This window comes from Erythrolamprus reginae, chromosome 11, assembly GCF_031021105.1.
Source record: "Erythrolamprus reginae isolate rEryReg1 chromosome 11, rEryReg1.hap1, whole genome shotgun sequence".
Taxonomy (NCBI): domain Eukaryota; kingdom Metazoa; phylum Chordata; class Lepidosauria; order Squamata; family Dipsadidae; genus Erythrolamprus; species Erythrolamprus reginae.
Window position 1 is genome coordinate 38,532,753 of NC_091960.1, and position 24,104 is coordinate 38,556,856.

The 24,104-nt window shown below is 47.1% G+C and overlaps 1 protein-coding gene across 1 annotated transcript; it reads left to right on the plus strand.

Moving 5' to 3' along the window:
• The first annotated feature begins 1,622 nt into the window (after nt 1–1,622).
• On the plus strand, nt 1,623–23,133 carry MTF1 (metal regulatory transcription factor 1). Its single transcript, XM_070764710.1, has 11 exons — nt 1,623–1,739; nt 1,902–2,371; nt 9,372–9,610; nt 9,902–10,033; nt 14,495–14,568; nt 16,131–16,264; nt 17,453–17,530; nt 17,741–17,843; nt 18,172–18,650; nt 18,848–18,911; nt 19,354–23,133. The coding sequence occupies exons 2-11, from the start codon at nt 1,958–1,960 to the stop codon at nt 19,752–19,754; spliced, it is 2,118 nt and encodes a 705-aa protein (XP_070620811.1). The 5' UTR covers nt 1,623–1,739; nt 1,902–1,957; the 3' UTR covers nt 19,755–23,133.
• The last annotated feature ends 971 nt before the right edge of the window (nt 23,134–24,104 follow it).

Sequence of the window (24,104 nt, forward strand, 5' to 3'; positions counted from 1 at the left end):
CTCAGTCCCCGAGCACAAGATCTTAGTATCCTGGTTGTCCCAGCTCCTGACGGATCCTGCTGCTGTTAGGAGAGCTGTCTTCGGATCAATAAGGAAATTGCAATTTTCTTGTGATCTTTTCTTCATCACCCCCAGACGTGCTGTCATTCACGTGGGACAACCTATCCAAGATATATTGCCAGAAGCCATCAGCAAGTGGGTGAGAATTCCTGTCATGACCCCATTTGCACAAGAACACAGGCCCTCATTGCTTCTTGTTGGACCCTCAGATGCTGGATTTCAGAAAAACAAATTTCAATGAAATGGGGGAATATTTAAATACTGAATTAAAGGGGAGAGATAACCCGACAGGAGCGAGCGCAGTGGACCGAAAGTAAAAGCATTGCACCTGCTCCATAGGGCAAGCGCTGTGCAAGGGATCTGGGAATCCCAGTGGACGGCAGTGTGCTGCAGCTGCTCCCAAAACCCAGGCAGTCCTAGGACAACTTGGCCTGGCAGGGGAACGACCCCCACTCAAGGCCCTAGGAAGGCTTCGTAGGTGGACAGAGACGGGCCTGGACAAAGACGGCGGGAACGAACCTTTGTCTCTGACTGGGCCAACTTTGTTTCTAGCAGCGTAAAATGGAGGTCCTACTCCGAGTAGCCCCCCTCACAAGGGGGGGGCGGACGCTTCTCACGTGCATTTGCTCTGTGTGCCTCGCACACAGTTTTGCCACACAGCCTTTTCACTCTGGCCATCAAAGAGATTTTTCAAGCCTCGCCTGGCATCCCTTCGTCCTCTTCTCGGGGGCTCAACAGGGAAACCCCCGGGGCCTTTTTAGGAACTGCCTGCCTTCCTTTCCTTCCTTCTTTCTCTACCTCCCTCCCTCCCTCCCTTTCTTCTTTCTCTTGCTTCCTTCCTCCCTGCCTCCTTCCTTCCTCTCTGCCTCCTTCCTTCTTTCTCTTTCCTTCCTACCTTCCTCTCTGCCTCCTTCCTTCTTTCTCTTTCCTTCCTACCTTCCTCTCTGCCTCCTTCCTTCCTTCCTTTCTTATCTTTCTTTCCTTCCTTCTTTCTCTTGCTTCCTTCCTCCCTGCCTCCCTCCTTCCTTCCTGCCTCCTTCCTTCCTCTCTGCCTCCTTCCTTCTTTCTCTTCCTCCCTTCCCCCTCCCTCCCTCCCTCCCTTCTTTTTCTTCTTTCCTTCCTCCCTGCCTCCTTCCTTCCTTCATTCTCTTTCCTTCCTACCTTCCTCTCTGCCTCCTTCCTTCTTTCTCTTTCCTTCCTTCCGCTTCGTTTATTCTCTTCCACTACTCCTTCGGGGGGGGGGGTTTCTAAAACACAGGCTGCCCATGAAATATGCAAAGGAACCAGGAGGAGGAGGAAGAAGAAGAAACAAGACCTTTGGGGAGGGGGGAGAGAGAGAGAGGCGCCCCCCCCTCCCCAGAGGGACTGGCCCTGGGACTCTGACGCGCCCCCCCCAGGGGGGAGGGGGGGGGCGTGGCGGGGTTTCCCCTGGACTCAGGACACCCCTTTCCCTCCCCCGCCCGCAGGAACAGCGCCTCTTGATGGCCAGGGGAGCCAATAGGAAGCTGGTGGGGGCGAGGCCAGGGCTCGGGGCGGAAGTGCGGCGTCACGAGGGGCTGGCCGGAAGCGGAAGCGGGACGGCCTGCGGGGACCCAGGCGGCGGCGGCGGAGGAGGACGACCAGTGTCATGGCGGCGGCGGCAGCTCCGCCCGGGCCTGACCCGGCTCTGAGGGCACCCGGTGAGACCTCGCTCGGCGCTGCTGCTCCGGTCGGCGGGGGGGCGGGGCGCGGGGGCGGGGGGGGTCTCGGGCGTGAAGGGCGGCCACCGAGGCTGGTTCGTGGGTGGCCGAAGAGCGGCCTTCCCGGCTGACGGCCGCCCTTCCCGCTTCCCTCCTGGGCAGACAGCGGCTGGCAGCGTCTCCTTCCTCCCGTGGCCGCCCCCGGAGCCCTCTGAGCCATGGGGGAGAACAGCCCGCGGAGCGTCATCTACTACAAGGTGGAGGAGGACGAGGAGCCGATCGGGTTCCACCCGCGGCAGAATGGCCTGGCCGCCTCGCCTCCCTCCGGGACCGTCTACGACAGGACGACCGTCCTTATCGAGCAGGACCAGGAGCCGCTGGAGGAGGAGGAGGAGGAGGAGGAAGAAGAGGAGGAGGAAGGGCACGGCGGGCATCTCCTGCCTTTCCTGCAGGAGGAGAGGTTCCACTTGATGGCCGACCCGGAAGGCATCGCCCAGGGCTACGTGCAGCACATCATTTCGCCGGATCAGATCCACCTGACCATCAACCCGGGCTCGACTCCCATGCCCAGGAACATTGAGGGGGCCACCCTCACTTTGCAGTCCGAGTGCCCAGAGACGAAGCTGAAGGAAGTAAGTTGCCAGCTTAAATCGGACCCTCTTTCCCAGAGTCTTCTGGAATAAGTTCCTCATTGAAAGAATTTTGGCTCATGTTAAAAAGTTGTTCAGTGCCTTCTGGTTTGTCTAAGAAAATTATTTTCTTTTGTATTTTAGGAGATAATATGCCAATATATATATGTTAAGGTGCTTAAATTTCTAAACCAATTTTGTTTTTGTTTTTATTTAATTTCTACCATACACGTTTCCCTGAAAATAAGACCGTCTTAAATTTTTTCTAACCCTGAAATAAGTGGTTTGCCTTATTGCCATGCACTCAAAAGCCCGATTGGGCTTATTATCAAGGGAGGTCTTATTTTGGGGGAAACGAATATTACTGCCTATTTCAGCCAGTGACTCTGAACCATATATATCATACAACATAAAAATATACACTGTATTTAGTCATGACCAAAACTACTGCCACAGATACTAATGTAACCAAGAAGCAGGGCGCTTAACATACTTGGACCCCAGGTCTGGGGGCACACTACCAAGTCTTCACAATCTTATGGGAGGCCAGCAGGGTCGTGCTCATCCCATGCTGTGAAGGAATGATATTCCAGAGGACAGAGAGAACCAGAGAAGGCGCATCTCCTGGTTCCCACCACTTGCCGGACTGAACTGGATCAGTAGAAACAACTTTTGTGTGCTCTTGAGTGGGGGATGTAAAAAGTCTACATACCCCTGTTAAAATGTCATATTTTTTGGGTAAAAAACAACAGACCGAGATTAATCATTTCAGATTTTTTTTTTACCGTTAATATACAGTATGTGAGCTGTGCAAATCAATTGAAAAATAAATTGTTTTGGGGGAAAATAATATTAAAATTCAGTAACATGTATAACTGTACACAGCCTTAAACTAAACTTAAACAAAAACTTGAAGCAACTTTTGATTTATGATAACACTCAGTCTTTTGGGTAGGTGTCAGTATCAGCTTTGTTTTGGGAAGCCCTCTTCAGATTTACAATTGGATTCCAGTCTGGGCTCTGGCTGGGCCATTCCAAATCTTTGATCTTCTGGTGAAATAATTGTTTTGTTGGTTTGGAGATATTCTTTGGGTCATTGTTGTGTTGAAAGGTGACATTCATCCTCAGCATTTTAAGCAGAGGCAGGAAAGCTTTGTGCCCAAATTGACTGGTACAGTGATATCTTGTCTTACAAACTTAATTGATTCCAGGATGAGGTTCTTAAGGTGAAAAGTTTGTAAGACGAAACAATGTTTCCCATAGGAATCAATGGAAAAGCTATTAATGTGTGCAAGCCCCAAATTCACCCCTTTTGCCAGCCGAAGCACCCGTTTTTGCGCTGCTGGGAAACCCCACCTCCGGCCTTCTGTTTTTTTGTGATGCTGCAGGGGAATCCCAGCATCGCAAAAACGAGTGCTTTGCTGGCAACGGAAGTCCAGAGGTGGGGTTTCCCAGCGAAGGGAGTATCAGTGAAATCGCAGCATCGCAAAAACACCGAAGTCTTCGAAACCCCACTTCCGGACCTCTGTGTTTTTGCGATGCTGCGATTTCAGTGAGGCTCCCCTTGCTGGGAAACCCCACCTCTGGACTTCTGTTGCCAGCGAAGCACCCATTTCTGCACTGCTGGGATTCCCCTGCAGCATCACAAAAACACGGAGGTCCAGAGGTGGGGTTTCCCAGTGAAGGGAGCATCAGTGAAATCCCAGCAGTGCAAAAACGGGTGCTTTCGCTGGCAACAGAAGTCCAGAGGTGGGGCATCCCAACGGCGGCGGTGGGTTTGTAAGGTGAAAATAGTTTGTAAGAAGAGGCAAAAAAATCTTAAACCCCAGGTTTGTATCTTGAAAAGTTTGTATGACGAGGCGTTTGTAAGACGAGGTATCACTGTATTTAGAACTCCTCATAATTCCTTCCACCTTGACCAAAGTCCCAGTTTCATCTGAAGAAAAGCAATGGTTCACTGTAGGTGTAATGTATTTTTGGTAGTTGAGAGTGGGTTTTTTTTGGCCAAATATAGATTTTGGAATTATTTGGGTGGGGGGAAATCCAACTTGGTCTCATCAAAGACCCATTTGCACACTTGCTTTTGTCAGAAATACAAAATGTAGCTGGGTTTGGATGTTTTTCTTTGTAAGAGAAAAGCTTCTGTCTGGCCCTCCTACCCCATAGCCCAGGCATACGACCATTGGAGTAGATTGTGGTCACATGTCAGGCATTGCTGCAGCTCCTTTAACGTTGCTATAGGCCTTTTGGCAGCTTCTTCAACCAGCTTTCCTATTGCTGTTTTTTCATCAATTTTGGAGGAACAGACAGTTCTTGTTAATGTCACTGTTGTGTCAAATTTTCTCCACTTGCTTGATAACTGTCTTCATTGTGTTCCATGGTATATCCGATGCCTTGGAAATATTTTTATACAGTTCCTCCAACTTAAACTTTCCAGCACTGAGATCCCTTTGATGCTTTGTAAACTCTTTGCAGACGATGGCTTTTGCTGTAAGAAGCAACTAAATGTCAGAAAAATCCTACTAGAAAAGCTGAAATTTGTATGGTTTGATCAAAGTCACTTGACGGCAGGTGTGTACTATTTACCATGGTTTGAATTTGATTGGTTAATTCTGAACACAACCACATCCCTGTTTATAAGAGGGTGTGCACACTTAAGCAACTACGTTATTAGATGTTTTAATGTTATTCCAACTCCCCCCCCCAAAAAAATTCAATTTGGTTTTCAATTGAATTGTACAGCTTATATCTTATATTAAAGATGGAAAAAGAGCTGAAGTGATTTATCTTGGTCTGATTTGGTCTTGGTCTTAAAATCCTGGCATTTTACTGACTATGTGTGTGTGTGTAGGATGTTAGTATCTACTGCATATAGTACACATCTAATACATGTTTGTATCTTTTTAAATTGCTGCAAAATGATCAGTCGCATTTCATTAAAAAAACACAGAATGGAGGCTTAAAAAGGGTTATAGCAATGTTTTTCTGATCAGTCAGATAACTTTGCTATCTCTGAATTCTTTTCATCATTATTGACATGTTGGCTTAGGCATTTTCAGTACTAAAATTAAGAGAAAGAATCTAGTGATTGAGATAAGGAATTAGGTTTAATTAGTTTCCGTTTTAAAATTGTAAATTCAGAGAGCAGTTTTTGGTTCAGTGAGAAGTTTAAAATAAAGTTTTTCACAATAGGGTGAATCACCTTGAATCACCTTCAAGCAAAGTCTCCTTATTGTCTTATGATTTAGAAGTGATAATAATAATACTCAGGCTTTTTTAGAAAAAAAAGAACTCAGATCTGTCATTGCTACCCCCCTGACTGATTTGTTTAACAAATCCCTGTTAACAGGAGATGTTCCTGAGGATTGGAGAATGGCCAGTGTTGTGCCTATCCACAAGAAGGGCAGTAGAGAAGAAGCTGGTAACTACAGGCCAGTTAGCTTGACATCAGTTGTAGTTAAAATGATGGAGACTCTACTCAAAAAGAGGATAAATCAGCATCTAAAAAACAATAACTTATTGGACCCAAATCAGCATGGCTTTACTGAAGGCAAATCGTGTCAGACTAATCTCATTGAGTTCTTTGACTATGTCACAAAGGTGTTGGATCAAGGTGGTGCCGTGGATATTGCCTATCTGGACTTCAGCAAAGCCTTTGATACGGTTCCACATAAAGAGCTGATAGATAAATTAGTGAAGATTGGACTTAATCCCTGGATAGTTCAGTGGATTTCAAGCTGGCTGAAGCATAGACATCAGAGAGTTATTGTTAATGGCGAGTATTCTGAGCAGAGTCAGGTTACAAGCGGTGTGCCACAAGGGTCTGTTCTGGGTCCTATTCTTTTTAATATGTTTGTGAGTGACATAGGGGAAGGTTTGGTAGGGAAGGTTTGCCTATTTGCCGATGACTCTAAAGTGTGCAATAGGGTTGATATTCCTGGAGGGGTCTGTAATATGGTAAATGATTTAGCGTTACTAGATAAATGGTCAAAGCAATGGAAACTGCAGTTTAATGTTTCCAAATGTAAAATAATGCACTTGGGGAAAAGGAATCCTAAATCTGAGTATTGCATTGGCAGTTCTGTGTTAGCAAAAACTTCAGAAGAGAAGGATTTAGGGGTAGTGATTTCTGACAGTCTCAAAATGGGTGAACAGTGTGGTCGGGCGGTAGGAAAGGCAAGTAGGATGCTTGGCTGCATAGCTAGGGGTATAACAAGCAGGAAGAGGGAGATTGTGATCCCCTTATATAGAGCGCTGGTGAGACCGCATTTGGAGTACTGTGTTCAGTTCTGGAGACCTCACCTACAAAAAGATATTGACAAAATTGAACGGGTCCAAAGACGGGCTACAAGAATGGTGGAAGGTCTTAAGTATAAAACGTATCAGGAAAGACTGAATGAACTCAATCTGTATAGTCTGGAAGACAGAAGGAAAAGGGAGGACATGATCGAAACATTTAAATATGTTAAAGGGTTAAATAGGGTTCAGGAGGGAAGTGTTTTTAACAGGAAAGTGAACACAAGAACAAGGGGACACAATCTGAAGTTAGTTGGGGGAAAGATCAAAGGCAACATGAGAAAATATTATTTTACTGAAAGAGTAGTAGATCCTTGGAACAAACTTCCAGCAGACGTGGTTGGGAAATCCACAGTAACTGAATTTAAACATGCCTGGGATAAACATATATCCATCCTAAGATAAAATACAGGAAATAGTAAAAGGGCAGACTAGATGGACCAAGAGGTCTTTTTCTGCCGTCAGTCTTCTATGTTTCTATGTTTCTATGAGGTTTTGGTTGATGGCTGCCTCTCCAGACCATGTGACTTGCAGGTCAGAAACCAGGCAGCATCCCACGGTCACATGACCACAAAGAGAAAATTCTGCCTGCCTTCCCCAGGTGAGTCTCATCCTGTTAGGGAGGGAGGGTCATGGTCCTGCTAGCGGTTCCTCTGTTTTGAAACAACTTGCTCCCACTCTTTTGACCTTTCAGGGAATACACACGATCTGGCTTGTCACATTGTTTACAGAGTGGGAATTTATTCTGCATTGAGATTTTATGCCTACAGAGTGAGGCATAAGTGCAATCATTCAGAAGATTTCATATTGCATAGAAAAGGAAGCAAAAGGAAAGCTACTTTATGCAAGTTTTGTATACTGTATTATTCTCAGTATACCTATTACACTTCCTCCAAATCCTTCAAAGTAAATTGCTCACTGTGAATCCTGTTAAAGGTTTTCCTTTAACTTAGCTATGGGAAGCAGTAACTGGGATTGTAGTAGGAGTTTGTCTGGACTGGGAGACAGCATCTGGGATTTACATAAAGGATATTAGATATGTTGAAGATGTGACTGTGGAGGGATGAACCTTGGTCGTTCCAGTCCACCTGGGGCTTCCATTTTGGAAGGATGTGATGTGAGGAACCCAGTGTTATTTTTCACTGTATTTTCAAGCTTCCTTGAAATGTGCTGAATATAATTATAGTAATAATAATAATAATAATAATAATAATAATAATAATAATAATAATAATAATTATTTATTAGATTTGTATGCTGCCCCTCTCTGAAGTCTCCAATATTTTTAATCCAGTATTAAAAACAGATTAAAACCCTTATCATAAAAAATAATCACACAACCCAAACAAACCATACAATATCTGACCCGAGATATACTTTCTGGGTATTTTACCAGATAATTTTGATAAAGAAGAGACATATTTAATTATACATATAATTACAGCAGCTAGGATTGTATATGCACAATGTTGGAAATTGAATAGGATACCAACGGAAAGGGAAGTTTTGAGAACAATTATGGATTGTGCAGAGATGAGTAGATTGACTTTGAAACTTAAAGATAAACAAGACTCGGATTATTATAAAATTTGGGGGAAGTTTTATGATTGGATAGAAAACTAAGAGATGTATGTATTAGTAATTGGTTAATTTTGAAAAAATTGAAACATGAGAATTTGATTTAAACTTTTCAAGCCAGATGGCAAAGATGAGAAATGGTGGTAGCGTTATATAATGATATAACACAAAATTTACTTATTGTTTAGATTTTAAACATATAGAACTTTATTTTACGACGTACGTGATATATTATGAATACTTCCTTTTATTAAAGATATATATATATATAGAGAGAGAATTTTTATTTAGCTATATGATACAATATTAAAATTTAGATAAAATAAATTTTATTCTTTGCATTGATGTAATGTAACCTTTTGTAGTAAGATGGTGAGGGAGAATCTTTATTTAGATTTTTAAGAATTGATAATGTATAAAATTAGTAGAAAATTTTAGACGAGGAGAGATAAGAGCCTCCATTGAGGGAGTAATAAGAAAAGAAAAGTTTATATATGATTGATTTTAAGCATTGTTGTTGTGTTTATAACTATATATTGTTTTACTTTATGATGGAGAAAAATAAAAATCTTATACTGAAAAAAAAATATCTGAGCCACATCTATCCTTCATATATATGCAGCAATTATTTGTATTGTAGTGTATTGCTAGCTGAAGGAGAAATTTATATTTACTATTTATATTTGATGATTCATGATAGTCACTATTTTTATATTGTAGGTTATCAGGGATGCTGTTAAAATGTCAGTTTCATTCACTGGAGACAGTTAGAAAAGGCTTTCCAGTGAAGTGATCTTCTATATACATATCCCTTAAAGTTGCATACAATAACCTGCAAGGAGAAGCTGGGGAGCCTGCTTTAGCATAGAGCTCACGTCTAGCTCTATTTCTCTTGCCTGCCCTTCCGAATCTAAAAGTTCTTACTGTGCCCCTTAATCCCCAAGCAAAGGGCAGGGTCATGGGAATATCTGTGGACAAAGGAGGGTCCACTCTGATTCTAATCAAAGCATGCAGCTATGTTTGCATTGCTTTTGCTGCCTCCTGAACTCAAACATCTCTTTTCTCTTCCAATAGCTCTGTGAAATGGACTGGGCCAACACTGATTTGAACCATGCTCTTTCTCTGGCAGGTGAAGCGCTACCAGTGCACATTTGAGGGCTGCCCTCGTACCTACAGCACTGCAGGCAACCTGCGCACCCATCAGAAGACCCACCGTGGGGAGTACACCTTTGTGTGCAACCAGGAGGGGTGTGGGAAGGCCTTCCTGACCTCGTACAGCCTAAAGATCCATGTCCGGGTGCACACCAAGGAGAAGCCCTTTGAGTGCGATGTCCAGGGGTGTGAAAAAGCCTTCAACACACTGTACAGGTAAGAGGGGAGATTTTCCGGAAATCTCATATCCATCAGGAGAAATCACTGCTTACACCTGGAGAGAGAGAGAGAAACGGTGACACTGGTTGAACTGACTGATGTCCCCATGAAATGGGTTTTGCTCTGCTCTACGCCCACTCCCCCTATACTGTTTTCTATGTCCATCCCAAGATAAAATGCAGGAAATAGTATAAGGGCAGACTGGATGGACTATGAGGTCTTTTTCTGCCGTCCACCTTCTATGTGTCTATGCCTTGGATCAGAAATGGAGACCCCCTTCTTCCTTAGGTTAAAAGCCCATCAGAGGCTCCATACGGGGAAAACCTTCAACTGCGAGTCAGAAGGCTGCAGCAAGTACTTTACGACCCTCAGCGATCTGCGGAAACACATCCGGACTCACACTGGAGAGAAGCCATTCAGGTGAGTTGTCATTTGCAAGGCTTTTCCATCATGTCTGCTGGGAAGAAGCAGTTGATTCGCTGAGGCCTATAAGGTGTCAATCCCCAACGACGTTTCCCCTGTGTGAAGCTCCCTGGCGGAGTGCACAGCCTCACTGGTTCAGTGTCACTCGACCTTCAACTCGGTTCCCATCGAAAAGCAAGTAGTTTAAATTCTCTTCACTAAGCAGGTGGAGGTGGTCAGTTTGATGCAGAACCAGCCAATTCTGCAGAAGCCCAGAGGCATCAAACTGCTCTTGCGTGTTTGGCCTCAGTTGACTTGACTGGCTGCCTGTCACTGGTCCCAACGTACGCACACACCTTCTGAGATTCATATTGGAGTCCAACCATTAGTTTGGTGGGCAGGAAAGATCCCAGAATTCCTCCAATCAAGGTCATACCAGACTCGGCTCTCCTCCTGGTTCTCTCCCTCCCCCATGCCCACTCCCCCCCCCTCTGCTCTAGCTGGACTCAGAGCTGGCCTGACAGCTCCAGGCTCTGAAGACAGAGCAGCCGCGAGTGGGGAGCCCAGCCCAGCTGAGGAAGATCTGAGATTGGCTGGAGTGTGAGTTGGGCAGGGGTCAGTTAGCTTTCCACCAGGTTCTTTTCTTTTAGAGAGAGAGAGAGAGAGAAGGAGGCGGGCGAAAAACCAGCTTCTCTAGAGAAAGACACGTGTATCTCCCATCAATTGCAGCGTAATTCTGTCTTTCTTTCTGTCTCTCTGTTTTTACATTGCAATTGATGGAAGATACACATTTCTTTCTCTAGAGAATATTGTTATTCTCCCACCCTCTCTCTCTCTCTCTCTCTCTCTCTCTCACTCTCTCTCTCTCTCTCTCTTTAAAAGAAAAGAACCTGGTGGAAAGCTACCCCTACCCCCACCCCCCAATCTGAACTCACACCCCAGCCGGTGGGTGGCCTTCCTCAGAGCTCCCTTACATTGCAAGTAGAGCAATGCAAACAAACCTTGCAAAGACTTTGGGCTTGGAAAACATTCTTCACAGAGAGAAGCAAGGAAGGAGCTGACATAACTTACTCAGAGCAAGTTAGAGCAATGAAACAAACCCTGCAAAGACCTAGGGCTTGGAAAACATTCTTCACAGACAGAAGCAAGGAAGGAGCTGAAATAACTTACTCAGAGCAAGTTAGAGCAATGAAACAAACCCTCCAAAGACCTAGGGCTTGGAAAACATTCTTCACAGAGAGAAGCAAGGAAGGAGCTGACATAACTTACTCAGAGCAAGTTAGAGCAATGAAACAAACCCTGCAAAGACCTAGGGCTTGGAAAACATTCTTCACAGAGAGAAGCAAGGAAGGAGCTGACATAACTTACTCAGAGCAAGTTAGAGCAATGAAACAAACCCTGCAAAGACCTAGGGCTTGGAAAACATTCTTCACAGAGAGAAGCAAGGAAGGAGCTGAAATAACTTACTCAGAGCAAGTTAGAGCAATGAAACAAACCCTCCAAAGACCTAGGGCTTGGAAAACATTCTTCACAGAGAGAAGCAAGGAAGGAGCTGACATAACTTACTCAGAGCAAGTTAGAGCAATGAAACAAACCCTGCAAAGACCTAGGGCTTGGAAAACATTCTTCACAGAGAGAAGCAAGGAAGGAGCTGACATAACTTACTCAGAGCAAGTTAGAGCAATGAAACAAACCCTGCAAAGACCTAGGGCTTGGAAAACATTCTTCACAGAGAGAAGCAAGGAAGGAGCTGACATAACTTACTCAGAGCAAGTTAGAGCAATGAAACAAACCCTGCAAAGACCTAGGGCTTGGAAAACATTCTTCACAGAGAGAAGCAAGGAAGGAGCTGAAATAACTTACTCAGAGCAAGTTAGAGCAATGAAACAAACCCTCCAAAGACCTAGGGCTTGGAAAACATTCTTCACAGAGAGAAGCAAGGAAGGAGCTGACATAACTTACTCAGAGCAAGTTAGAGCAATGAAACAAACCCTGCAAAGACCTAGGGCTTGGAAAACATTCTTCACAGAGAGAAGCAAGGAAGGAGCTGACATAACTTACTCAGAGCAAGTTAGAGCAATGAAACAAACCCTGCAAAGACTTAGGGCTTGGAAAACATTATTCACAGACAGAAGCAAGGAAGGAGCTGACATAACTTACTCAGAGCAATTTAGAGCAATGAAACAAACCCTCCAAAGACCTAGGGCTTGGAAAACATTCTTCACAGAGAGAAGCAAGGAAGGAGCTGAAATAACTTACTCAGAGCAAGTTAGAGCAATGAAACAAACCCTCCAAAGACCTAGGGCTTGGAAAACATTCTTCACAGAGAGAAGCAAGGAAGGAGCTGACATAACTTACTCAGAGCAAGTTAGAGCAATGAAACAAACCCTGCAAAGACCTAGGGCTTGGAAAACATTCTTCACAGAGAGAAGCAAGGAAGGAGCTGACATAACTTACTCAGAGCAAGTTAGAGCAATGAAACAAACCCTGCAAAGACCTAGGGCTTGGAAAACATTCTTCACAGAGAGAAGCAAGGAAGGAGCTGACATAACTTACTCAGAGCAAGTTAGAGCAATGAAACAAACCCTGCAAAGACCTAGGGCTTGGAAAACATTCTTCACAGAGAGAAGCAAGGAAGGAGCTGAAATAACTTACTCAGAGCAAGTTAGAGCAATGAAACAAACCCTCCAAAGACCTAGGGCTTGGAAAACATTCTTCACAGAGAGAAGCAAGGAAGGAGCTGACATAACTTACTCAGAGCAAGTTAGAGCAATGAAACAAACCCTGCAAAGACCTAGGGCTTGGAAAACATTCTTCACAGAGAGAAGCAAGGAAGGAGCTGACATAACTTACTCAGAGCAAGTTAGAGCAATGAAACAAACCCTGCAAAGACTTAGGGCTTGGAAAACATTATTCACAGACAGAAGCAAGGAAGGAGCTGACATAACTTACTCAGAGCAATTTAGAGCAATGAAACAAACCCTCCAAAGACTTAGGGCTTGGAAAACATTCTTCACAGAGAGAAGCAAGGAAGGAGCTGACATAACTTACTCAGAGCAAGTTAGAGCAATGAAACAAACCCTGCAAAGACTTAGGGCTTGGAAAACATTCTTCACAGACAGAAGCAAGGAAGGAGCTGACATAACTTACTCAGAGCAAGTTAGAGCAATGAAACAAACCCTGCAAAGACTTAGGGCTTGGAAAACATTCTTCACAGACAGAAGCAAGGAAGGAGTCTTCAGGACAAGAGCTTGGAAAATCTTTAGCAGCTAGTTAGCGGGGGCGGAGGGGGGGCTACGTTCAGTGTATAAGATGCAGCCTAATTATCAGCCTAATTTAGGGAGGGAAAAGATGCGTCTTATACACCAAAAATACGGTATTCCTTTTTACATTTCCAGATAATTGATACATAAACTTAAAAAAAGAAAAAGACATTGCAGTAGCTGGAGCCACCACATTCCCAGATGCCCTCAGTTGCCCTCCAAGTGGTCCATAATGGGCACAGACCCTCCAGAGGGTCTCAGGTGTTCTCAGCTGAGGACGTGATGCATGTGGAAGAGCCATCTAAGCCACTCGAGTTCCTGAAGGAAAGGCAGAATTCCCCCACCGCCTCTCCGTCAATTACTCTTTTTGAGTCACTGGTTTCAGTGTTCTTCTCAGCTGCCCTCCTGTAGCTTAAATCTCTTAATCCAAGAACCGTTCTCTGAAACAATAGAGAATATAACTCTGTTACATCCCATAGTCTTCAAAGCTAAAGACGCCTGTGTGGGTCTCATCCACGTCACCCTTTTCTAAACCTCTTCCAGCACTCAAGATGGGACCTGAGGGGGGGGGGGAGGAGTGGGCCTCTCCTAATTTTGAAACATTCCTTTTCCCCCTTCACTCTGTGCTGTGGCTTGATGTCCTGTGCTCACGCCACAGAAATATCTCCAGACAATGCTAGTAGCTCTTTGGCTTAAGAAACAGAGGTGAGCGCTGCTTCCAAAAGCCAGGCACGGCTTCTGGGCTAAAACTCATGGGGACACCTTTACTTTTTCATTCATTTGGATGAACCCAAAAAGTAAATAGCTCTTTTTGCAGCCATATCATATATTTATTCATTTGTTTGATTGATTTTTTTGGGTGCCGCCCTTCTCCTTAGACTCAGGGAGGCTTACAACATGTTAGCAATAGCACTTTTTAACAGAGCCAGCATGTCCCCCCCCCCAAAATCCTCATTTGACCCACCTTGGAGTCCACCTTGAGCCAGTGATGAGATTTGAACTGCTGACCTGCAGATCTAGCAGTCAGCTTTAGTGGCCTGCAGTACTGCACTCTACCCGCTGCGCCACCTCGGGGCTCATGGATGTCTATTATTCTCTACTCAACTTGGCCACCCACCGTCACTCCCGCAAGTGCAAAAGCTTTGCAAGGCCAGCTTGCCTGAATGGAGCTGGAGCTGACCCAGTGATGCCGAACGCTCCCTGCTTTCTCCCATAGGTGTGACCACGATGGTTGTGGGAAAGCCTTTGCTGTTAGCCATCATCTGAAGACACATGTCAGGACCCACACTGGTAAGACCTGGAGGGCTACTGACCCCTGAATTCTTTTACAGAACTTAAGAAAGTAAAGGTGTTGGTGTGAACATTGACAGGGCTGACCAGTTGAGATATGAGGGTGTTGAAATTTGCTTCATTGGAATTCTGCTTGCTAAGGCTGCTTATTCTGCTGGTGGATGATCTCTGGTGGGCCCGGGACAGGGGTTTATCCTCTATCCTGGTGCTTCTTGACCTCTCGGCGGCTTTCAGTACCATCGATCATGGTATCCTTCTGCCCCGGCTGGAGGGTCTGGGAGTGGGAGGCCCCATTTTACGGTGGTTCACCCCTACCTCTCTGGTCGGTCGCAGAGGGTGCTGGCAGGGGGTCAGAGGTCGACTCCTAGGTCCCTCCCTTGTGGGGTTTCTCGGGTCAGTCCTCTCCCCCCCTGCTGTTTAATATCTACAGGAAACCGCTGGGTGAGATCATCCGAGGGCCGGAGGTGAGATACTTAGCTATACATCTCCACACCGTGTCCACTCAGTGAAGCAGTGGACACGGTCTGTAGGCTGTCGGGGTCTGGGTGGGTGTCAACAGGCTCAGACTCAACCCCAATAAGACGGAGTGGCTGTGGGCTTTGCCTCCTAAGGACACTATCTGTCCGTCCATTACTCTGGAGGGGAGGACTTTTGGCCCCCTCAGAGAGGGTCCACAACTTGGGCGTCATCCTCAATCCACAGCTGAACTTGGACCATCATCTTTCAGCTGTGGTAAGGGGGGTGTTTGCCCAGGTTCACCTGGTGCACCAGTTGCGGGCCTATTTGGACAGGGAGTCTCTATTCACAGTCACTCATGCCCTTATCACCTCGAGGTTCGACCACTGCAATGCTCTCTACATGGGGCTGCCTCTGAAGACTGTTCGGAAACTACAAACCATCCAAAATGCAGCCGTGTGAGTGGTTATGGGCCTTCCAAGTCATATTCGCACTTCTACAGCACTCCGCAGACTGCATTGGTTGCCGGTTGGTTTCCAGACACAATTCAAAGTTTTGGTAATGACCAATAAAGCCCTACATGGCATCGGGACTGCTTTCTGCCGTATGAATCTCCGTGACCAGTTACGTCCCACAGAATCGGCCTTTAACAAGTCCTGTTAACAAGACAATGTTGTTTGGCGGGACCCAGGGGAAGAGCCTTCTCTGTGGGGGCCCGTCCTCTGAAATCAGCTCCCCCCAGAGATTTGCACCTCCCCCACCCTCCTTGCCTTTCGCAAGAGTCTTAAGACTCATTTATACCACCCGGCTTGGGGCCATTAGGCTTTAGATAAATAAGGGCTTGGTCCTCACCCCCTGCAGTGACTTTACCCTGTTTCCCCAAAAACAAGACCCTGTCTTACTTTTTTTTGAACCCTGAAATAAGTGCTTGGCCTTATTGCCATGCACTCAAAAGCCCGATTCAGGGGGAAGTGTTAGTGTGGGGAAGACAGTGTAGAAATAAGTCTATTGTAAGTATTCAAAATTGTGGATCTGTTAGAATGCGGAGATTGATGGACTTGTACCTTTGGTTTGATCGATATGTCTGTTGATTTCTCCCACTGTAGGTGAGAGACCTTTCTTTTGTCCCAGCAATGGGTGTGAAAAGGCCTTTAGCACGCAATATAGCCTCAAAAGCCACATGAAAGGACATGAAAAAGGATCGTCATACACTTTGTTCTCCAACAACAACGTCTCCGAGGTGAGTATTTAGCTCTTCGGGGGTCATCTTTCCTAGAAGTCCAGCTTCTGCAATCTTTGCAGCTCAAATCTCAGACGGAAGTTGGAGGGTCAAGCAATCCTCTGCCTCCAAAACAGGTGGATAATGAGATCTGAGCAGTACTGTAGGACCCTCTATAGACTGCATTTGGTACTGGATTTCTGGAAATTCTGGCTACGGTTGTATGTACCTGGTTTTACAGTGGTCATTAAATAAATCACTACAGTTATTAAGCAAATCCACCATTGTTAACCAAATACTGCAGTCACAAGGGTGAAGTCATTCTTTTGAATGGATTTTTGCCAGAAACCGGCAAAACAAACAGATCACAATCATGTGACCCTGGGATACCACAACCCATTACAAAGATGAGCCAGGTACCGTCTTTATTTTTTCATTTTATTGTAGTTTCATTGCTATTGGATAGTATCAGCTTTACCAGGGAAACATACCGGATGAGCCAATTCTATTTTGCTGTAAAGCTACATCGACCGGAACTTGCAGTACAGTTCTCCCACTTGGTTCCCTTGGAGCCTCGGGCTCTGCTCTCTGTGCCTGCTCTTGTTGGGGGCTCTTCCCCAGGCAACCTCTGTTCACGTGGCCCCCCAAGGCCTTTCCAAGTTCAAATAAACACTTTAACGTCTTTGATTGTTGAGAGCTGTTCCGTCATTTGAGAATTGGGTGGCATACAAGTTATAAGTAAATAATCATTTTATTTGTGATTACTCACAAAATTATGCTGGTAAAAATAAGGAAGTCAAATCCCTCCTGCCTTAACTGGCCAATCTTCTCTCTCTCTCTCTCTGTCCTTTTCTTTTGATTTTGTCCACTCTAAAGTTTCTGGCTCCTTCCTTGGAGTTGACCCCATGGCAGGTCCATCACTTGTGCCATGTTCTGTAGTTCTCTTCTACTGCAAACTCTCAATGGAGCAGCCCCTTGTGTTTTACAAAAACCAGAAGAATCTTTGCCGAGTGCTGACCACTGCATATTCTGAAAGGAAGGCCTGATGGCTATTGAAAAGTGTGACCCCAGAGATGGACTCACTATGGCTGTAATTTGGGGTTTAGGGGATTTTGGCCTTCAGGACCATTGGTTGTGCTGGATGTGATTTGACAGGATGGGGCAGGGGGCACTCGCTTAATTCAGGCTCCCTCTCTCCTTCTTCCGCAGGACACAAACCACTCACTCTGCCTGAGCGACTTAAGCCTTATGTCCACAGATTCAGAGCTGCGGAATAGTTCAGACCCAGTAAGCACCTCTTGCCTTTGGCTATAATGTCCCAGCAGAGCGTGTCTGGTGTGTAAGTAGCCTCTTGCCATCAGTCCACGATGCTTGTTTATCGTGCCTCAGAAAGCAAGCTGGCTTCTTGGATCCCTCCAGCTCTTTGTTGCCTTAGCTGAGCTTGGGCACCGGGTGGTCACTGAGCCCGGAGGCCTTACGACTGTTTCATTGGTGCAGGCGCACGGACAAGACCTGAGTACCATCTCACCAGCAAGCATCTTCGAGTCGATGTTCCAGAGCCCGGAGCCTCCTCCCACTCAGGAAGACTCTCAGCACACAGGTACGGGTCCACTGGGCAGCCTGGTCTGAGCAAGGCTCAAGGAGAGCGGGCCGGGCAGGCCGCTAGAGGAGCTGGAAGAGGAGGAGGAGGAGGGAGTCCTGGTGCTGTGCCCTGAATGCTCTGAGGGAGGGAGGGGGGTGCTTGGGGCTGGACTGCTCGGAAGGAAGACCTTGCCACAAGTCGGCTGAGGCCCTGCCTGACCCGGGCAGTGCAGGCACAGGGCAGAGTTCAGCGGAGGGGCTTCTTTCCCAGGCCTCCAGCTGTGCCTCTCCTGGCTTCCCTCAGGGCCACACGCCTCGGGCGACCGGTCCCTGTGCTTGCTTGACAGATGCCTTGATGGGAGATTTTGGTGGCGATGCCCAGCCAGCACCAGGAGAGACGGTGCCCCTGTCTCTGCCGCTCGTTCTGCAGCTTGGCCTCTCTGAGCCTTCCCTCCACGCACGGCCTCCTGCCCCCACGGGTGCCAGCCTCCTGCAGCCTCCCGAAGTGCCTCCTCCTGACCGCTCACTTTTGGCAGCCAGCGCCCAGGGCTTCCTGCACCCCCTCCGGAGCCCGGCACAGCCCACGGGGGACGGGCTCCCTGGCGCCTCAGAGGCCCCCTCTGGACCAGCCCCAGCTGCAGGGGGCCCGGAGGCCCTGCCCGGCAGAGCCCAGGCTGGGGGCCCTGCGCTGCCCAGCAACCCCAGGGCTACCATCGGCCCCTCCCAGAACCCAGCCGTCTTTCAGTCCAGCATCATCGTGGGGGAACAAAACCTCCAGTGGATTTTAAACGGTGCCACTGGGACGCTGCAGAACCAGGAACAGATGGTAAGTCCCAGGGGCTTGAGCGTGTGTGTGTGTGTGTGGTCACAGCTGTGTGACAAGATCTCAGGGCGTCCTGCAGTGACCTCGACCAGACCCTGTGTGTGTGTGAGGGGGGGGGGTCAGAGCTGTGGGGAGCTGCAGCCTCTCTCCTCACAGGCTTCACCCAGCCCCCCCCTTCTCTCTCCCCCCCCCCCCCCCAGCCACAGCCGCCTGTCGTAGAGAAGGTCTTCTTCACAACTGCCCTCCCTGTGGCTGGCGGTGCAGGTAAGGCCCCTTTGTTTTGCCTGATCCTTACGCGCACACACACACACACACACACACACACACACACACTCCCAGCCAAGGGAAACCTGCAGCCGGGACGGGCTAGGGGGGAGGGGCTGGGGGAGCGGAGGGCTCTCTGCACCCCCTTCCTGACTGACAGATTTCCTCCTTACTAATGCAAAATGGGGGGGGCACCATACATTCAGAGAGGGGGGCGCATAAGGGGCTTTGCTCAGGAGGGCAGCAAAGCTGTGGGCAGAAAGAGGACATTTATTTCCATGGGTGTGGAGTGGATGCTGGGTCATGTCGTTTCTGCTTCCGGAAGAGGAGGAGGCGCCTGGCCACGGCTCCTTGGAGGAAGAAGGTTCGGCTACTAGCTGAGGGAGGGGCCTCTCCGTGGAGTGACCGCCCCTTCCCTCCCTCCCTCCCTCTCTCTGTCCAGGGAGTCCGGTGCAGCAGATCGGCCTGAGCGTGCCCGTGATCATCATCAAGCAGGAGGAGGTGTGTCAGTGCCAGTGCGCCTGCCGGGACGCCCGCAAGGACAAAGCAGGCGGCAGGGGCTGTGCCTCCCTCCCCCTCTCCAAGGCCTCGGGGGAGCCCCCGGCCCCAGGGCCTCCCCAGGGCCTCCCCAGGGCGGGGGCCGGCTCCTCCACCAGAGCTGCCGGCTGTGCATCGGCCTTGCCGCCTGCTGGCCCGCAGAGCCCCCTCCTGGGCCCCCAGCCCCAACTCAGTGCCGCCGATGCCTCCCGCTTCCTTTCCCTGCAGGGCCTGGAGACGGCCTCCCCCCTTGCGCCCCTCCTGCCAGGGGAAGAGGGACTTGCCTTGGGTGGCCCCTTCCCTTAGGGAAGCAGCAGCCGCAGCAGTGACGGAGGGCCAGCTGCCCCCGAGCGTGTCCCAGGACCCCTTTCTCCCAAGGGGAGGCGCTTGTCACTTTGGCTCACAGCACCGTGAGCGCAGGAATTGGTCACTTTGGAAGGCGGGGGGGGCTGCCCCCGGCTTCTGGGAGGGTGGAAGGGAGGCTCTCTGGCCCTGGGGGGGACTCAGGGTGGGGAAAGAAGTCAACGCTTGTTGTGGGGAAAGAGGGAGACCGGGGGCGTGGGGGGGCCACCTCTCCTAGCATCAGCAGAAGCCGAGGGGCCTGCGCCCCACCACGGCCAGACTTTGCACATGAGTCCAAGGGCCGCTGGCTCTTCCGTCTGCTCCTTCTGCCCTTCTCAGCCTGGGTGTTTACATGAATTCAGGGGCTAAAAGGATTTGCACTGTTCAGCTTTATCAGAATGACTCTCTCCGCGTGGAGCATCTCTGGCCCGAAAATGTCCCTCTTAGATTGGCTGGCTTTAGGGGCCCTGGGTGTTGGTCCAGTGGAGCCTGAGGAGCTTGGTCCATTCTTCAGCAGGCAAGCGGGGTGCAGTGAGCCTTTCTCTCTTAACTTACTCAGGGTAAACTCCCAGCGTAGAATGCCTGGAAGGTTTTGGGAAGCCTTGTTTCTAAAGTTTTGTACATGTTTTTATTTTGTCACATCCACTGTCTTTGGATTTGTCTCCAGGACAATTGCTCCTTGCTCAGAATGCCCCTCCCAAGAGCTTTTCTCAAACGGAGAGGTGGACGAAGCAGGCTCCTTGCCACTGGGGTGGGCATTTCTGATGCTCTGCTCCCTCCTAAGTTAAACCCAGGCGAGAACTCCTGGCTGGTGTAGTTAAGGTGTCTACTCTACTATGGTCTAATAGCGTTTGTTCCCTTTGCTTGATATTGCCTTTTGGGAAGATCCCCCCCCCCCTCCAGTGACTTTGGGGGCCAGCTGATCCTGTGGATTTGCTTCTGGGCTGAGGGTTGAGTAATTTAATTGTACCAATTGTATCCACGGAATAATGAGTCCCAGTGGACTTCATCTCAGCTGTGTATTGAAGGTGAGAGCAGGTTATTAGAGCAGGGCAAGTAGTCAGTTTTTGGGCTATGGACCTCTCAGCAGTGATGATACAGGCTGGAGAATTCTGAAATCGTATCCATGAACACGGAAATGACTACGTTTTAGGAAAACCTGCTCTGGAGTCCAGTGTTTTGTGGCAGTTGCTTCTGTTATTTAAGTTTAGGGAAGGAATAGAGTTCACTGGGGCTGATCTAGTTAACACTTGCTGGCCTCTAAAATGCACTTTAGTTCTCTTTCAGCTGATGGCTGCAATGTCATTTGTAAATAACTCTTCACAGTCCTTGGGTATTCCCCCCTTTTTTTTTCTGAGTAAAGTATGTGATGTGCAAAAAAAAGTACTTAACTTCAGTGCAATACATGTAGCTAGAAGTGTCCACATGCACTCTGTGAGTGTGGTTATATGTATGTATATGTGCGTGCATGCGCACAAGTGTGTTTATGTGGGAGCGATGGAGGGGGCACAAAACCACCCCTCGGCCCTTTTCTGACTTATGTATCTCTGAGCAAATGCCCCGTCTATGCAAAACCTCTGTTGGCAGCCTGAGCTGAGCAGAGTTGGCCAGATAAGAATATTTCCCGCTTTGGTCTCTGCTTGGAGATCTTCCCAGCTCTGTCTTGCTCCTCACAGGGGAAGCGGGGGGGGGGGGGAAGGACACAGACTGCCCTTTGCTGTTTGGACGGCTCCCCCTCCTGAGTGCTTGGCTGCCACCCACCTGCCTTATTTCCGAGACACCAGACGTTCTAAAATTTCAAGGTACCCACAAGAGAGAGAGAGAGGTTGATCTTGGAAGAGATGGCAGCAACATGGGGGAATTCTTATCTATTAAAGGACAGGAAATCTTGTTTGGAGCATCTGCTGGCCTAGGATGCCAATGCTTCTATCGTATCCCTTACATTTGCTTCAAGTTCAAAATAGCATCTTCTGTTCTTAGCCAATACTTCCTGCTAGTGAGGGCTGGTTTTCAATTTCTGCATTGTTTATTGTTTTTGAGCTTTGAAGTCTGTTCTGCACTGAAAAATGCCAAGGAAACTGGATATATTTATGTATGGTGTGTCTGTGGGTGTTTGTGAAAATGGGTGAAAATGGTATGTTATCCACACTGTGTTTTCAATAGTGTGCACGCCGGCCAAACCCAGTTTCTATGCAGTGGACACTTTCAAGTAAATGCATTATATTTTCCTTATCATTTGGGTATTTCAGTTTTTCTTCCCACATAGTCTTCACCAGTAAAGTCCAGGGAAGAATTATTGTTGTTCTTATTTCAAAACATGTTTTTGAAGTTTTTTTCTTTTGTTTTACAGTGTTATTTCTTTCCAAATACTAAGATACTGGCTTGGATTATGTGGGCAAAAAGCAAAGTACCATTCTGTCTAGCCACAGTCAGGATTTAGGAGTGGAGCTAAATGTGGAATTCTACTGAATATCAGAAAAGAGTCTAAGCCTCTCTTCCGATTTTGGATTAGTCCAAATGGGCAATTTCCCATTGTTCAAACCATGGAAGTTTCAGATGCACCTTTTCCTATTGGGCAGAAACATGGAGGGAGAGAAAACCCTTTAGTTGAAGAGAAGTGGTTTCCTTTTTTTCCCAGTAGGCACTTGCCCAACAAATAACTATTGATTGCTTCCCTGAGTAAGGAGCCTGGTGACCACAAAGGTTCTTAAATAATTTTTGAAAGTGCCTTCCTGGGTCCCCTTCACTTTTGGACTGTGATCTAAATCTTCATGATCACATTCTGGCTGAGTTTCATGAAAGGTTTAGCCGATTTATGAAAGGCTTAATTACCGCAATGCACCGTTTAGTTAGTCTTAGTTTGGTCATTGATCAGCCCATTGTGTTAATTCATGATATGAGGTGGTCTGTGACTTGGGTGAATTGAAAGATCAGGTTATGCATGTTGTGGGAACCCTGCCTCAGTATTGCAATGGCTAAATTCCATAACCTCAGAGGACACATTGGGGAGAATTTGAAGTAACCTGTTTCTCTCAGGAGTACCTATATTGTATTTAAGCACATTTAGTTTAACTTTGAAACCTGGGATCAAATATCTGTGCATTGAGTGATGTGAAGATGCTCACTATAGGTACAGTACTTCCAAAGGAAGAGCTTTCCAAAACACCAGAAGAATAAACAAAGTTGTATTTTTGAAGAATGTAAAATGTGAAATAGGGTTTGCTACCTGCTCCAGTTTGTATAAAATTAATATTGTACTTTGAAATATCTGCAAGGAATTAGAAATATTTTTTTAAATTGAAGGCAATATTAGTAGCAATTAAATATTAAATGCTTATTTAAATGTGGTGCCTATGGAAGATTTCTTTCTTCAATAAATGAATTACTGGGGAGAAGATGCATGTCAGTTCCCATGCTATTCACTGAGATGGCAGAAATCGGGCCGAGCCATTCTGTGGGCTTCCAGTCCAGAGGGGGAGCATTGACATTGGAGGACAAAACAACCGAAGCTGGAACAACTTTTGCCTCTGCTGGAACAGGGAACAGCAAGATATTCCTGTTGGTTTTCACCTGGTCCTTCCCAGTGTGCCTTTGGGAGGCCATCTGGACCAGAATCCCAGAGCCAAGTGCAGTAGGAGGCTGGAGTCAAATAATGTGGGAAATTGGAGCACTCATTTCTCATATGGAGGCTTCCACTGTTTTCTTTCATAATATTTTCTTCTCCAATTTCTTTAGGTCCTGCAGAATATAAAAAGCAGCAGCCGAATAGAGTTGGAGCTGCAATCTTGGAGGTCTTCTAGTCCAGCAGACAGGCAGAGCTTGTACCATGGCTGTCTATTTTCTTGAAAACCTCCAGCAATGCAGCATCCACAACCCCAAAAGGCAAACCCTCAAGTCCTTTTATCATCTTTATTGCTCTTCACTATACACTTTCTAGGGCTTTAGCATCTTTTCTGTATCATGGTGACCAGAGTTGGACTCTATTCCAAGCATGGTTTCACTAGTGCAGCCTCACTATAGCTTTATAGTATCTACTGATGCAACCTAGGATTGCACTGGCTTTTTTGGTGGCTACATCGCATTGTTGGCTCATAACAATGGTGGTCCACAAGGCACCTACTTCCCCATCACAGTTACTACTGTTGTGCCTGGTATCACCTACACCTGTGCATTTAGTTTTTCCTGCCTAAAAGCAACACTTTCCTTACCATCCTGTTGCATAGGACCCATGCTCAAGTCTGCCACAGTCCTGAATTTTGAGTCTATGTTCCTTAAAGCTTTAAAGAGACAACATGGAATCCAGCACCTGCTGTG

Bases quoted from the DNA above. Each gene is read 5' to 3' on its own strand.
- MTF1 (XM_070764710.1), top strand. From the start codon at position 1,958: ATGGGGGAGAACAGCCCGCGGAGCGTCATCTACTACAAGGTGGAGGAG. The intron at 2,372-9,371 runs GTAAGTTGCCAG...TTTCTCTGGCAG, and splicing joins CAGAGACGAAGCTGAAGGAA to GTGAAGCGCTACCAGTGCAC. The intron at 17,531-17,740 runs GTAAGCACCTCT...TCATTGGTGCAG, and splicing joins TGCGGAATAGTTCAGACCCA to GCGCACGGACAAGACCTGAG.